At 40.2% G+C, this 15255-nt stretch overlaps 1 protein-coding gene across 10 annotated transcripts in view; it reads right to left on the bottom strand.

Annotated features, from left to right (window-relative positions):
* Positions 1-15255, bottom strand: part of NFIA (nuclear factor I A) — a 443145-nt gene that overhangs the window by 354607 nt on the left and 73283 nt on the right. For 2 of the 10 annotated variants that reach the window (XM_083510335.1, XM_083510322.1), the window contains exon 1: positions 12031-12376. The exons of 7 other annotated variants lie outside the window; for them this stretch is intronic. In XM_083510335.1, coding sequence (XP_083366461.1) covers positions 12031-12036 — 6 coding nt within the window. In that variant the 5' untranslated portion in view covers positions 12037-12376. Of the gene's footprint in view, positions 1-12030; positions 12377-15255 lie in introns of those variants that run through there. One more of the 10 variants, XM_083510326.1, reaches the window with a different exon arrangement.

Here is a 15255-nt window from a genome sequence, read left to right as displayed (position 1 = left end):
CTCAAAGTGGCCAACCAAGCCACTTTCGGAAGTTCACAAGCAGGATCTTCCTGAGCCCCTCTCTACTGCAAATGACCCCTAATGAAAGTTGTGCATACGGACTTCTCTCATACAAATGGAAAATGTTGCTTCCAAGAAGTGGGTGGCACACCAACAATAGCCGAAGAATGGGTTTCAGTTGCCCCAGTGTAAGGTAGCTCAATCAATGTTCATCCCTTCCTATAATACAGGAAGCTCTTGTAAGTCACCAGAGAACATTTTGTTATTGGGTGGTATATAAATACGTATTTATTTACAATGTAACACACAAAGCTGTTTCCTGGGACAACTCTCCCAACAGCTCCCATAATGCTTTGCCAGCCTTCCCATAGTTCTCTTGTAAATGGGGTACCTGAAGCTGCTAGATGGCAGGGGTTTGGTGGTGAAGGAAGGCTGCCATTTCATGACTAAAGATTTAGGCTCGGACACATGAGGTCCAAGATTTAGGCTTGGACACATTGCACAGTTTTGTATTTGCCACCATAAGGGCTGAGGGAGGAGAACTAACCACAATGGGTGTGCACTAAGGGTGTGTCTCCTGAGCCTGATTTCTTAAAATCCTTTCAGCCAGGGTTGGCATCAAGGTGAACAAGGCTGGACACCTGCTGAGGAGGTCACTATTGATCCCCACTGGGCCCAGAGGGAACTGCAAACGAACAGGCAGCAGCAAGTCATGAGAAGGAGGAAACACACTTAATGGATGGTCTATGATTTCAATATTCTAAATGACATACAAACAAATATGTGGTATGTTGACGGGCGTTGAGCCAAGGCCAGATATGATAAATCTGAATACAAACGATGAACACTAACTCCTCCTGCAGAATGGTTTCATTAAAATCTATATGTCACTATGTCAACAGGACTGTAGTTACGCAAGCAGTCTGTATATTGAGCTTCCAAACCATTAGACAAAGGATAATGCTTGAGTTTACTAGGATTAATTTTGTTGCCACACATTCCTAGAAATGAAGAAACTCAGCTAGTGACAACAGTGCTGTTGCCTCATGCAACGTTTAGCTGTGCACTCATATAACACAAGGCCAACACTTCTTTTATTCCCAAAGCAACAGAAGTTGGCACCTGAGATGTTTGTTTTCAACAACCATAGCTGAAAGTCTGAACTTGCATCTGCTTAGTTGAGTTATGGTAAAAACAAGCAGAAATGGAAGTTCTCACTCTTGGACAACACTGAACAGGTCACTTCTAAGCTGGCAACTGCATCTGACCACTTTCCACATTCCATCCTGGAAATGGGAGGGGAAAGTACACTGGAAACACATGTAAATAGGTTTGCTGCAGATTGGGGGCCCAGACATTTCAGCTTATTCCCTCCAATAACATTTGCTGATGACAACTCCCCCCCCCCCCGCCATGTCTTTTTGAGTTCATCTGTGAAGGATTGTCCACCTGCTGCCTTCTTGTGGGCTCTGGAAAGATGCCAGAAGATGGCAATGGCATGTACTACTTTGGGGGATTTGGGTGTGTGTGGAATAACAAGGAGTCTGTTATGACTGGGAACGTTTGCAGTACTATAAATAACTCTATCAATATTGTGATAATGGCACTTTAAAGAAGTCTATTTTACAAGTGTTGAATGTAAGAGACTGCAGCTGTGCTCATTAATTCTGAAGTATGCTTCTCTCTATGTACAATTTGCAGGTGTAACAATAGGGGTGTTGATTCATTGGAAGCCTAGATTGTGATTGGAATTCATTCGTATTTTAAAGAAGAAGAAGAAGAAGAAGAAGAAGAAGAAGAAGAAGAAGAAGAAGAAGAAGAAGAAGAGGAGGAGGAGGAGGAGGTTACACTAACATTGTCAGTGCCTAATAAGTCATTATTGTGCTTGGCAGAAGAAAAGCAAATTACAGCAGTTTAATTGAAAACCTTAAGAGGTAAAAGAGAAGAAGACTGTTAACACAATTTCAGCAAGACTCAAACATCTCCTTTCTACCAAAGAACAAGTACTACAAAGGAGAGAAATAGATTTAAAAATAATCATTAATTGAGGTAAACTTGGCACAAAGATGGCAGAATTCTAATTAACTTGCAACCTTTCTTATCATAACATTCGGTTAGAGAGATGGCACTGTTCTATTTCCCCTTGCAAGCTAATATGGAGCTGAAGTACAAATTGACACTCCACAGCATACATAAATTTTCTTTATTCTGAACCAAATTTAATTTCTGCTATGCTATTTCTGGCATCCTGAAAACATCCAGTTGCCCCACCTGGACTTGACATTTCCTACTTAGCTTGAGTTAATTGGCTGTAGAGTGGGAAAATCGTGTTAATTGGGTCTGCTTCATTGAAGAAAACAGTTCTAGAACAGGCCCACCTTACAAAGGGCTATTGTAAAGTGCCATAAGGCTCAGATTGGAGGCTCAGGGAGCACAGCCCAGATGCCTCATTCTTTGTACCACTCTGTCCAAAGGGTGATACTGCAGCTGCCAACAAATCAGGTGACACAAGGGGCCAAAAGGGGTTCCACCATATTATCCTGCTCTTCAGCTGGCAAGACTCCCAGATCAGCTTACATAAAAATATTTTTCAAAACACAAGTACTCAGTAAAAACAACAGCAATATAAGCAGCAGAGCAGAAAAATATCCCAGCTAAAAACAAAAAAGGCTATTGACTCGAAAAGGTCTGGTCTGGGCAAGTAATTCACCTGACACCAAGGAAGAAAAGAAAGCAGACTTGGTACCACATGGCCCTCTCTGGAGAGGGACTTCTAAAGATGGGGCACTATAATCAACAACAACAATACCCTGTCACAGGTCACCACTCACCTTACTGTTGATAGCTTTGAAGGACAATTGTAGCGTTCAGGCAGCTTTTCGCAGAAGAAGGTGGTTCTATAAAGTTGTTGACAATGGCCTAGTCCTTAGTCTGAACAACTCATCATAAGGGCAAACCTGTGTTAGTACTGCCTGTCCACACCTACAATTTTGATCCCATGCTTGCATTCAGGATTGTAGCTGAGGTGTGCAGCAACAGGACCAAGCCTGAATTTTTTTGCTACCTCATGCAATAAAAGAGCTGTGCTGAGCGGAGATCCCGCATAATATTGTATAAGATGCTACGGAGCAGCTCCTGAATTTGCAAAAATTGTGGCTTAACATCTTTGTGGCACTGAGGGGAGTCAGGGTGTGTGCGTGTTACACCTTTCAGAATGCATGCTGCTTTACTGGCACTGTTAAAAGCCCGGCCTCCTAAGAGACTGCTTGGCTTGTTTGTGTAGCTGCCCAGCCCTTGACAGCAAGGGATAGCAGATGGCTCCTACAGTATTTCCAGCAGAGACCTTGGCCTACCCAACTTACTCAAGGAAAGTGTAAACAGCAAATTAGCAATTACTGCTAAGGTGCTGAGGTTACAGATAGAGGAAAAATCTAACCCATACAATTTCAGTTCTGCCGTAAGGTTCATGCAAATTTATACCTTACCTTACTAATGTTAAGATTATTCTCCTTAACCTTTTATAATGTACGTGAAGCATGAATAACTCTTTTCCAAGTAGTAACGGTGTTTGTTATCTGTTGCTGCTCTGAACTAATTTAGGTGTTGCCCCCATAGCACAATAACAGAAGACAAGGTTTAAGGATATAGCAAGAACTTTGATGGATCAGAACCAAAGGCATATCTAGTTTGGCATCCTCTTTCTCAAAGTAGCTGGCCAGCTGCCTATGGGAAACCCACAGGCAGCACAGAAGGGCAAACACCCTCTCCCACTGTTCCCCCTTCCGCCTGCAACTGTCCATGTTATTTTGGACGGACATTCCTGTACTTCCCTTTATCCTGGCTGTTGACCGGCCCTTTCCCCCTTACCATTCAGAGTTGCTTTGTTATATTTATTTAAGTGTAATTGTGCACACATCCACCTATCCCCACATTTCTCCTAGTTATCTTTCTTCTCCTTGACTTTTAAAGAACCATTTTGCAAACCCATAGACATTTATTTTATATACCTTGCCTTTCCTTCAGCATGTCTCTATAATGGAAATATCTGTAACCTAGTTCACATTTATTTTGGCAGATACGTACTTTGAGATCTCTCAGTAAAGCTGTTATATAAGAGAAACTATGATTGTGCATTAAGCCAAACCAGATGTCTAGTGAGAAGAGAATATTCGAAATAAAATGGGATTGAATGGTTCCCCTCCCCCTGCTACATTGGTTCTTTCCTCTTTTCCTGATTACTATTAGTCTTGACAATAATGATCTCACCAAAGATATAAGCAGCACAGTCCATTCTATGATTTAATCTTGATCCCAACAGATCAGGGTTCGATTTAATTGCTCTACAATTAATTAGAAACAGAGGCAAAATGTTAAAAAGAGAATTTTCACATATATCCAAGAAGCTGTTTACATTCAATTGGAACTCATGTTAGACCGAATCATTAAAACTATAAAAGATTACATCTGGGCAAGAATTAAAGCCAAGCCGATTCATTAACCCAAATGGTGGCCTACAGATTACTGACACAGTATTGCTGCTCTAGCGATCAAAGGATCAAGGGATACGTGACCAGATGACCCTAATTGAAACAGTCTCCACTGAATTTCGTAAATGGAAAACTTGAAAGGATTAAGACGATATTCACCAACTTCTGTCAACATTGAAAATAAATTGGTTCTAATAGCTTAACTGCATAAATACTGTAATGAAAAAGAGGGAAACAAGGACAATGGAAATCATTTATACAAACCACAGAATATTTTATTTATTTATAGAAATATTTCTATACAACCATATCACAAAATGTCAAGTTGGAGTAAAATGCTAAAATCAAAAACATTATTTCACAAATTAAATTTAAATTTTAAAATACAGATAATCATCAGGGTGAGTGATGACACAGTGTTGGAAGTGTTAGGTATATTGTGTTAGATATCATGGAATAGTTTACTAAATTGTTCTTACTCATCTGATTAAGACTAGAGGAGCTCTGGAATTTACAGCTGAAGAAATCTCAATCATTAGCCTGTCAAAAATATGATTTCTGATCTTTGGAAAGAAATCTTTTTGGGAACCATTATTCAATTAACCATTTGACACACACCATCTTTCCCAGAAAAAAGAAAAAGAAATTAACGGCCGGTTGGGTTGAAATAGATATCATAGTTTTATACTGTGCCTTACAATGCAATATTAAGCATGTTTATTCAGATGGAACTTTTACTGAATGCAACGGCACTTGCAATGCAATGTTGATGGATCACATCCTGTGGTTTACAGACAGCAACCACCCCCTTTTTAAGGGATTTCCACATTGCAGATGAAATGTTCCTTTTTGTGTGATAGTAGTGCATCTGTGTGGGATGCGGGTGGCACTGTGGGTTAAACCACAGAGCCTAGGGCTTGCCGATCGGAAGGTTGGCAGTTCGAATCCCCACGACGGGGTGAGCTTCCGTTGCTCGGTCCCAGCTCCTGCCAACATAGCAGTTAGAAAGCATGCAGTACAAGTAGATAAATAGGTACCGTTATGGCAGGAAGGTAAACGGCATTTCTGTGCGCTGCTCTGGTTCGCCAGAAGCTGCTTAGTCATGCTGGCCACATGACCCAGAAGCTGCCTGCGGACAAACGCCAGCTCCCTCGGCCAGTAAAGCGAGATGAGCGCCCAACCCCAGAGTCAATTGCGACTGGACCTAATGGTCCCTTTACCTTTTCCTAGTGCATCTGTAAGCAGGGCATTCACTCTATGAATAGGAAGATTGATACTATCCTCAATTAATTTATGTAATATATTGGTAGTTTTTAAAGACCATTAACAGTAATGGTTTTCACAACAACCTGTGGCATCTATCATAGAAGAAACACTTTATTTGTTCTGAAAACTGTGCCACTGGTTTCTTTGAATGATTCGATGTTCTGAGACAAAAAGAGAATCATTTCTCTCTTACAGCACCTCCATGACTTCCATGCTTTTATAAACTTGTAAACGAAAATCAGCCTGAAAACTTTTGATGCTAGATTTTTTTTTCTGTTTAAAGCTGGCATTTACTCCTATTTCTTTTCATTTGTGTTATAGTGAAATCGCTGACTGATCATTACTGTAGGTAGCATTATTATTATGGATTTACTAATCACTTTGTTATCATTTAACGATTTGCACACAATGCTTTACATGCAATACCATATAGGACTAATCAGAAGTAAGTCCAACTGCTTTTAATTGTGCTTATTCCCAGGTAAATGGATATAAGATTGCAACATAAATCTCTTTGACTGATTTGTGCCCAGTGCTTTTTTTCTGGGGGGACGCATACCCCTAAACATTTTGTGAATCTAAGTTTGGCCTCATTGAGGGGCAGTATTTCAATATTAGTAGGAAAATGAGAGTACCCCTAAACATATATATTTTTTTAAAAAAGGACTGATTGTGCCTATTGATAATAGTGGTTGCTGCTATTATTTGTATTATTTAAAAGTGGCAGAGTGTGCTAAAGGGGGGGGGGATATCACATAATGAAGTACAACTAATCCCTAATGCAGGATAAATTACCTTAACTCCTAGGAAACTAAAGCTCTTTAAATTAATCCCCATTATTTGGCATATGAATGAATATGTTTACATTTGGAATAAAAGCCATATTAAACTTCTCACCTTTCCATGGTGCTGATTTACGATTTAGTCTTTCTGGAGGTATGTGAATAAGAAATCTCAGCATTTGTGTGTGTTTTGCAGAGCAAGAAATTCTTTTCATTCCCCAAGACTAGAATAATATTCCACTGAATTTCTATTATTTTTTCTTGGTTTATTGGACTAGTTGCACAGATGTCCACTTTTCCTGTGCCAGCTGTGCAGAGGGCTGCTTCAAGCTTAGACCAAAATGTTGACAGAATAATATAACTCAGGCCAGACATACTGCATTTTACACTAGAGGTCATATGAAAAGTACTGGCAGCCTATAGCACAAGCTGTTTTACATAAGCATACATTTGGTATGTGAATTACTCAAAGAATGCTGTGGGAGGGAGGGGGTAAGGGAACAAACTTCACAGCAGTTGTAGAAGCTATAACAATTGTTCATCAAATTACTTCAGAGTCTGTTTATGCCTATTTAAGAAGTGTGAGATATCATTACCCACTAAAAGGTGTCAGAAACAATAGTCTCTTCACAATACACTATGCAGGATTCCCAAAGTAGGATGGAAACTGTTTCAGATTATCTAAGTTCTCACATTTTCTCCTTTCTCATGGCTCTGATTCACCCACAAAAAGAACACGCAAAAGAAACCACGTAAAGGCTGTGGGCAAATCTTCTAGGATAATTCAGAGAGCAAGAGTCAAATAGTGATCTCGCCCTGAAATGACAAGAGAATGCCAGTTGCAAATGTTCAGTTCTCCCACATCAGGCAAATTAGGGGGTTTCTCCCCACCCCAACAGGCTTCTTTTTCATTCCAGAATAGTCTTCATATTCTTAAACAATAATGGGGATCCCAAGCCTTGATTCTCATAGCCTGGTGTTTTTATTCAGTAAACCCTAAGCCAAGTGTTAATAATTTGATGAAATGGGGGGGGGGGAACAGTCTGGATTGGTCTTTAAGCATATGTTAACAAATCTGTTCCTAAATTAGAGAAGCAAAGGCTAAGGAGTAAACCCTACACAAATCTGGACTGGAGTCCCTAAGATGCTTGAATGGTGCCTTGTACACCTCCTTCCAACAACGCCTGCAGTCAGGCTGGTGCCAAATGTATTGCTATGCTTTCCTTTGGACCATATCAGTGAGGCCAAGAGGGGGCCCAGGACCTCCATGCACACTGCCCAGGCTTGTGCCCAGGGAGGTCACTTCGGTGCTGCTAAACAGCAGTTTGACTTCACTCCTGGAAGCACACTCCATTGCCTCTCGAGAGAGATGGATGCCAACAACACAACAACCTGTGTTGTAGTAAATCATGCTCAGTTCTTTTATTAATACCTGGGAGCAGTGGTATAGTGTGGTGCTTTGCCCCGGGCGCAAAATTCTTAGGGAGTACAAAAATTCAACACCCAGTGCTGCCTCAATACAGCTGCATGCTTCCATTGCTGGGCTCCATTGAAAACAGCTTCTCCATGCGAAGCAGGAAGTGACCTCTCTAGACAACGGGATGACTCTTTTTATCTCTGCAGCTGTGATTTCCTGGGTGATGTGGATGCCATTAGCCAGCTGAATGCTCATGTGTACACCGTCTGTTTCCCTCCCTCCTACCCCCCCCCCGCGCATGGCCCCAGGCACAGGCAACCCATGCTACACCTTGGAGACAATTATCTGTACATCAGTTACAGGTAGGTAGCCGTGTTGGTCTGCCATAGTCAAAATAAAAAAATTCCTTCCAGTAGCACCTTAAAGACCAACTAAGTTAGTTCTTGGTATGAGCTTTCGTGTGCATGCACACTTCTTCAGATACACTTCTTCAGATACCATCTGTACATCAGTTAATTGGTCAGGGTGAAAATTCTTCTCAGATGAAGGAAGTTTTTTTATTCTTTCTATATATCAGCTATATATTATGTATTTCCTCCAAGGAGACTAGACTGACATAAGAGGCACTACAGGAAAGGTGAAAGCATATGAGAAACCATCCATTTTTAGCCAAGATTCGTTAGCATGTATTTATCACAGGTTTTCATACCTATGAACAGGGAGGGGGGGTTTCATGCAGTACACAGAGGGGAACCTGCCTCTCTCATAATATTTCATACACCAGCTAACTGAATATAGATATATATAGTGAAAGATTAATGTAAATGTAAGTATCCTATCAAACTGCACTTAGAATCCATCACAGCAGTCAAAAGCATGTAACTGACCACAAATAACCACATTCCACTGGTTTACTCTAACTCACCCTGAATAAAATAATGCCACAAAACTTGGAATATTTGCTCAAGTGAAAGATCTGTTGAGTTTAAGGGTATGGAGTTGTAACATAGCCAAGGGTTGGTACCCTTGTCCTCCAAACATCACAAGCAGAAATATGTTAAAGGGTGAATGCAGATGATCTTAAAGATTATTAGGTGACTAATTAAACATTTGAGACAAACTGGGTTTGTTAATAAGAAAAGCTTACTTTCTGGAAACAGCGTAGGATGTACATTTTAGATAAAATAAAAATTGTGATGGTTGAGTTTGATGGTTGTTAAATGTTTGTTCTTACCCAGGTTTCCCTGCAAGTTCTCATGGAAGATGGTTGTGCCCATTCCATTCAGCTATAAATGGGAGATTTGATGTGTTTTATCGAGGAACTAATACATGACAGCCAGATATGGGGAATCATTCATTACTTGTGAATAGAAAGTCATTTTAATAAGGAGCTGCCTTGTACCAAGACAGACCATTGCTCCATCTCATGCAGCATTGTCTATATGACTAGAAGCAGCTCTCTAGGGTTTAGAATTTGAACCTTCCACTGCCTAACAGGAGATGTCCAGGATTGAACCAGAGACCTTCTTCATGCTAAGCATGTGCTCTGCCACTGAAAAAGAGTCCTTTCATCAAACGCCATTTTCCAAACAAGTAATATGTTTTTAGGTATGACCAATAAATTAATATGCTCACATTGTCACTCAGATGGATATTTGCCAAATATTAGAAACAGAAAATACTAAAGCAGAGAAATAAGAATGCTTTCCCCAGTTTGCAGCACATTTAACAATAACATTAATTGCTTACTTATCTTTTCAGCATTATTCCTTCATGAAGACTCAGTCTCTACATTTCCTTATCACTTACACTCTCATTACAGTATGACCAGGATTTATGAGTTGATTACTGTGTGAATGTTAGACCACAAAGTATCATTTATGTTCTACCCTGACCTTTACTGTGACCTCTGGGGGATTACAGTAAGAAGAAAACGTGTGAACTTGGCATAGCCAAAGGGTGTAATACAACCCTACAGAACTGATAATAAAGCAAGGCTTCACTTTTCAGTGACAAAGGACAGTTTGAAAAGAAGGCCACTAAAGAACCGCAAGAGAATCTGATGTTTTTAGTGTGCATATGTCATGTGTATTAAAATAGTATCCTCAGCATCCTGAGATATTTTCAGTGGACCGTTATTGTAGTACTGAATACAGTCTAAAAAATGGCAAATATTGACATGTTTTAACTTATCATAAATACATTCTAAGGATCTATAAGTAAAACCAGAATTTTGCAGCTTGAAATTTCTGATGCCCACACCATAAACATAAATACTTGTGTTCCTAAAAATCAAATACTTTACTCCAGATAAAGTCTAGCAAGCACTCAGTAGACTCAGTGTAGAATAGTAAGTTTTCAGTAGGCATGTTATCTGTTCCAAAGGATCCATTTTCTCCATCCCATCAAGCACTATATGATGCAACAAGTCCAATATATCACCCTAACAGAATTCAGGCTCAAACGGTATCAGAAGCACAAAGTAAGAAATAAGAAATTGTCATTGTATACTCCATGCCAAGTCATATGTCAAAGACACATGCATGCAGTACATTGTTAAAGTGAGCATTTAGAAAACATTTACCCATTTTACAGATAGGAAAAACGGAGGCAAAGAGTCTATACTAAAGAGATTCCATGACCAAGAAATCAAGACACATGTAAACAAGACTACATGGAAGTGAGCAAACTTTCAGATCAAGTGAATCTTCACAACATCCTTCTGCATGACAGAATTTGCTCTGGTTGCTATATGACCCACCTTCTAACACAGACCAATATGGCCTCTCCATGCTATTTCTACTGCTATTGTTTCCAAGCAAATGGTTATTGTGCATGAAGACAAACAAACAAATATACCAACCCAAAACAGTAACTTTTTATTCATCGCCACTACAAACATCTGCTGCCAAGGGCCACCTAGTATTAGGCCTGTCTTATGGCTACAGATGAAAGGGATGTAACTGAAAGGAAATACCAGCTAAGGGAAAGAAGAGAAATAGGATATTTTGTTCAAACACACTGAAAGTACTACAAAAGCATATCTGTATGGTTTCCAGAATCTGCCTGTCAGTAAATAGAAGATAATTCAGTTATCCTATCTGATACAACATTGCTGTCTGTTATTTAATTTGATGAAGGTAGTTCTCTATTAACATACTAATAAATGTCTACAATATTTTCCTACATAAACTATGAGCTTCTGCATGTTATTAATTAACCTTATGTACAGAAAAAAGAACTTGAGTTTCCCCCCCAAAAAGGACGAGTACTACATATGCTTTTTCTGTTGTATCTAGTATATGACTATTTGCTGTTTAAATAGCCTTAACTGAGAATTACTAGTGGCAACTGCTAATTTTTCCAGCTTCTATTGATAGTTTATCAGTTTTCGATGCCCTTTGTTGAACTCCTTCAAGGCAGACCAATACTAAGCAACCGAAAAGAGTGATTTGTACTAACTGTGCCACAGATACTTTGGAATTGAAATAAACTTATATCTGATATGAGTGTATAGAATGATGACAGGAGACTTCTAAGCATATACAGTAGCTGTACATTAGCAGTGATACTGGGAACCTTTTTTCTGTAAAAGGACTGATTTTGAGGGACTGCAGCTGGGACCTCTCTGTGAACTTCATATGTAATGAAAACCTCTCCCCCCCCCACCACCACCCAAATACTAATTTAAAAACACTGCTGATGTCTCTGCACGCTATGCATTTAATGTAATGTGTTGTTAGTTCATCAGTAGAGGGATGTGTATGTGGTGAAATGCTCTGTTGGTGCATGGTTTGTTTTGAAATCTTGCTAACACTTACTAACACACCGTTCAACAATTACACTTTTCAAGTAAATATTTTGCCAAAGGAGGAACAGCAGATAAATCTTGATCCCTTTGTGGTTTTTCTGTATATCCCTGTTTCCAACAAAAAGACCCCACTAGTGGCTCTGCCTTATCACTAGGCCTCGGCCTTGCAAAATGACTAGGCCACAACCATGCCAGGCTATGCACTAATAATAAATCAACTGTGTTCCTATTTAATATACTTAAATAACTTTAAAAGTCCAAGTCTACTTGCATTTAAGTGCCTGGTGTTCTGCGCAGAGTCTCTGTCCCCCTTCGCGAACTCCTTGAATAATTCTTTCTGCCACAAAATTGCTGGCTGTGGGCCTTTGTGGCATTGAATCTGGCCTGGGCCCCTTCTCTGACGCCGGCACCAACGCGGCTGCCTCTCCTCTTACCCTCAGCAGAACAGAGGCAGAAGCCAAATATGACAGGCTTCCTAGCCTAGGCAGAAGGCCAAAACCAAAGCCCACAATCCCTGAGGGTAAAGGGCAGAGCAGGCCAAGGAGGCGAGAGAGAGGCCATTTTGGATGTGTCAGGCGACAGGCAGCCTCACGGCACTGAAGTTGGCCATAAAAGCCTGGAAATATATCACAGAAGGTTATTTCGTCCTCGGATATGTAATCATTAGAATCAGCCCAGCTTCCCAGGCATCCCTGGTACAGAGGTGACCTGTTCCATTGCTGAGCGGTGGTGTGGGTGTTTCAATGTCTGGGGTTTCGAAGGGTGTGTGTTGTCGGGTGTTTGGGTATTTGTGGCATGAGGTGCGGTTGTGGGTTTACAGGGAGGGATACATGCACGGTTGTGGCCCCCCTCTAGGGCTTGGACTACTGGAAAGTTTTAACAGCTGGCCTGTGCCTCGCAGAGATGCTTTGCTGCAGTTACTATTTCTCCACATGGCCCACCCCACAGGGTTGTTGTGATATAAAATACTGGAAGAGAAGCACCACTGTTCCTCTCCCCAGGCAAACTTCTTCTAGGGTGTGTTTTTTAGACCGGGGTGCTGTGTTTGTGAGGGGTGTGTGGGACTTGCTCAGACTTCTATAATGCACAGCCACTTATATATATTTTTGTTATACATAGGTATATAAACACAAGGCTATGCTGACCCAATACGGAAGTACTTAAATTTTTTTGAAAGTGATTTAAATGCCACACAGTCATTGGTATCATACAAATAATTGAAGATGTGTTCCTCAGTACCAGCCCCTGCTGCTGCCTTTGCTCCAAAATGCTTTGGAGGGATATGCAGAAGTTTTGAAGGCATTTATCCTACTTTGCTTCATACTGTCCCTTGGCAAGGAGTTCCACAGGTAGCTGTAAGCATGAAAAAGCAACCATTAAATTTGCTTGTTTTAATTCATGTCCCATTAATTTTTTAAGTCCATCCCCATTCCATGTGTGTGATACAAAGGGAGTATGTGTATGTTGTGTGTTTCCCTTTTGCTACAGATGCAAAATTGAAATTAAAACCATGTTACTATACAGGCTAGCCATAATGTACTCTGTTGTTGATAACATTAATGAAGCACCACAATGTGATAATACTTAGCATTGAAGGGGGGGGGAGGGGTTACTGGTTTGTAGGGTTTTTTGTTCTTGTTTTTATCACGTATTTTGTGCTTTTATGTTGCATTTTTATGTTGTGAACCTCCCGGAGATCTGCGGATTGAAAGAAAGAAAGAAAGAAAGAAAGAAAGAAAGAAAGAAAGAAAGAATAATTACTATCCCATTTTGTCTCACTGGTGCTTTAACTTCAGATATTTTGACTAGGCAGGAAACAAGGAGCCTTTGTATGTTTTTTCTTCCAAAAGCACTAAGAATGCTTGCAATATACTTTCAGAAGGGAAAAAAGAATGCAACTCCAAATATCTTGTCATTTTTTTTCTTTCAAAGTAGAGATTGTACATCCATGGGAAAGAATACTTTTGCAACCATGAAACACCTTCGGAACACGAAAAAAACCTATCTGTGAGTTTGAAAATGTTAGCTAAATATAACGACTCAAATATAGGCTTCCCCATCCTTCTATAAAATTTTGTCTGTGTCCAGAGTAAAGTGTGAACTCTGTTCTGAATGTCATTATAGAAGAAAACTGTGGTTAAGCTATTCATTTTAAATATAATTGAATTGCTTGGGCACATTAAAATGTTGAAATGTTTTAAGCAGAGGTAGGAGAAATAATTTAACGATGTTCTCTTTCAGATAGTTAATTAGCCTGCCATGTATGAAAGTGTAACAAGAACACCACCTACTGTAAAAGGGAATGTTCTACACTCAGGATGCTAATTTATTCATGTCTGCACAAAGAGGGAAGACCGAGACTGTTAACCCTTGTCTGCCAGAGACTTTTGGATACTCTCTAAAATGAGTATCACTGAAGACTCCTGCAAAGTTTATTTGCTAGACATCATGATGAGAGCAGAATAACCAGTGTAGATATCAGAACAGAAGAATAACATATGATATGTTTAAAATTAATATGGACTGATGTGTGAAGTGGCAATAATTTACATTCCAAATAAATCTTAAAGCATCTATGAGTATTTGCTTGGAAGTAAGCCCCATGCAGTTTTCTCATGTAAATATATATTGAACTGTAGCTTCAGTTGGTATTGTTACAGAAACCAACATGATAATCAAATGATATAAAGGTACAGAAAATAATCTCTCTCATTTTTACTGACAACTGTCTTCACTACAGTACTTGTTATTAAAGGTAACTTTTATCAGCACGTCTAAATCAGGGATGAGGAATCTTTGGCCACCCAAGTACTATTGGGCTCCAAATGTCATCAACCTAGTCAGTGTGGTCAGTTGTCAGGTGACAACTGGGGGGGCCACAGATTTGCCATACAGCACAAAAAAATATTTCTCCCTTGTTTTCAGGAGACCAGCATTGGAATGAAATGAAATTATGAAACTGTACAGACATGATTTTTTGCTATATATTTTGTTTGAAAGTCAACACTGAGGGGCACCTAAAACAAGTACATTTCAATGTTTGTTGTTGAAGTAAGGAAATAAAATAAATCAATAATGAAATAAAAGCTTTCCAGACTCAGCACTTTATATTTCATATTCTGCATCCCCTTAAAGTAGGGATCCTGCTGAATTTTGGAATTTGGGAGTGGGTAAAGGTAAAGGTACCCCTGCCTGTACGGGCCAGTCTTGCCAGACTCTAGGGTTGTGCGCTCATCTCACTCTATAGGCCGGGAGCCAGCGCTGTCCGCAGACACTTCCGGGTCACGTGGCCAGCGTGACAAGCTGCATCTGGCTAGCCAGCGCAGCACACGGAACGCCGTTTACCTTCCCGCTGGTAAGCGGTCCCTATTTATCTACTTGCACCCGGGGGTGCTTTCGAACTGCTAGGTTGGCAGGTGCTGGGACCGAACGACGGGAGCGCACCCCGCCGCGGGGATTTGAACCGCCAACCATGCGATCGGCAAGTCCTAG

The sequence above is a fragment of the Podarcis liolepis genome (genome assembly GCF_965112155.1).
Source record: "Podarcis liolepis genome assembly, chromosome: 6".
Taxonomy (NCBI): domain Eukaryota; kingdom Metazoa; phylum Chordata; class Lepidosauria; order Squamata; family Lacertidae; genus Podarcis; species Podarcis liolepis.
The sequence above is the reverse complement of the archived record's forward strand: the minus strand, read 5'-3'. Positions and strand labels throughout refer to the sequence as shown.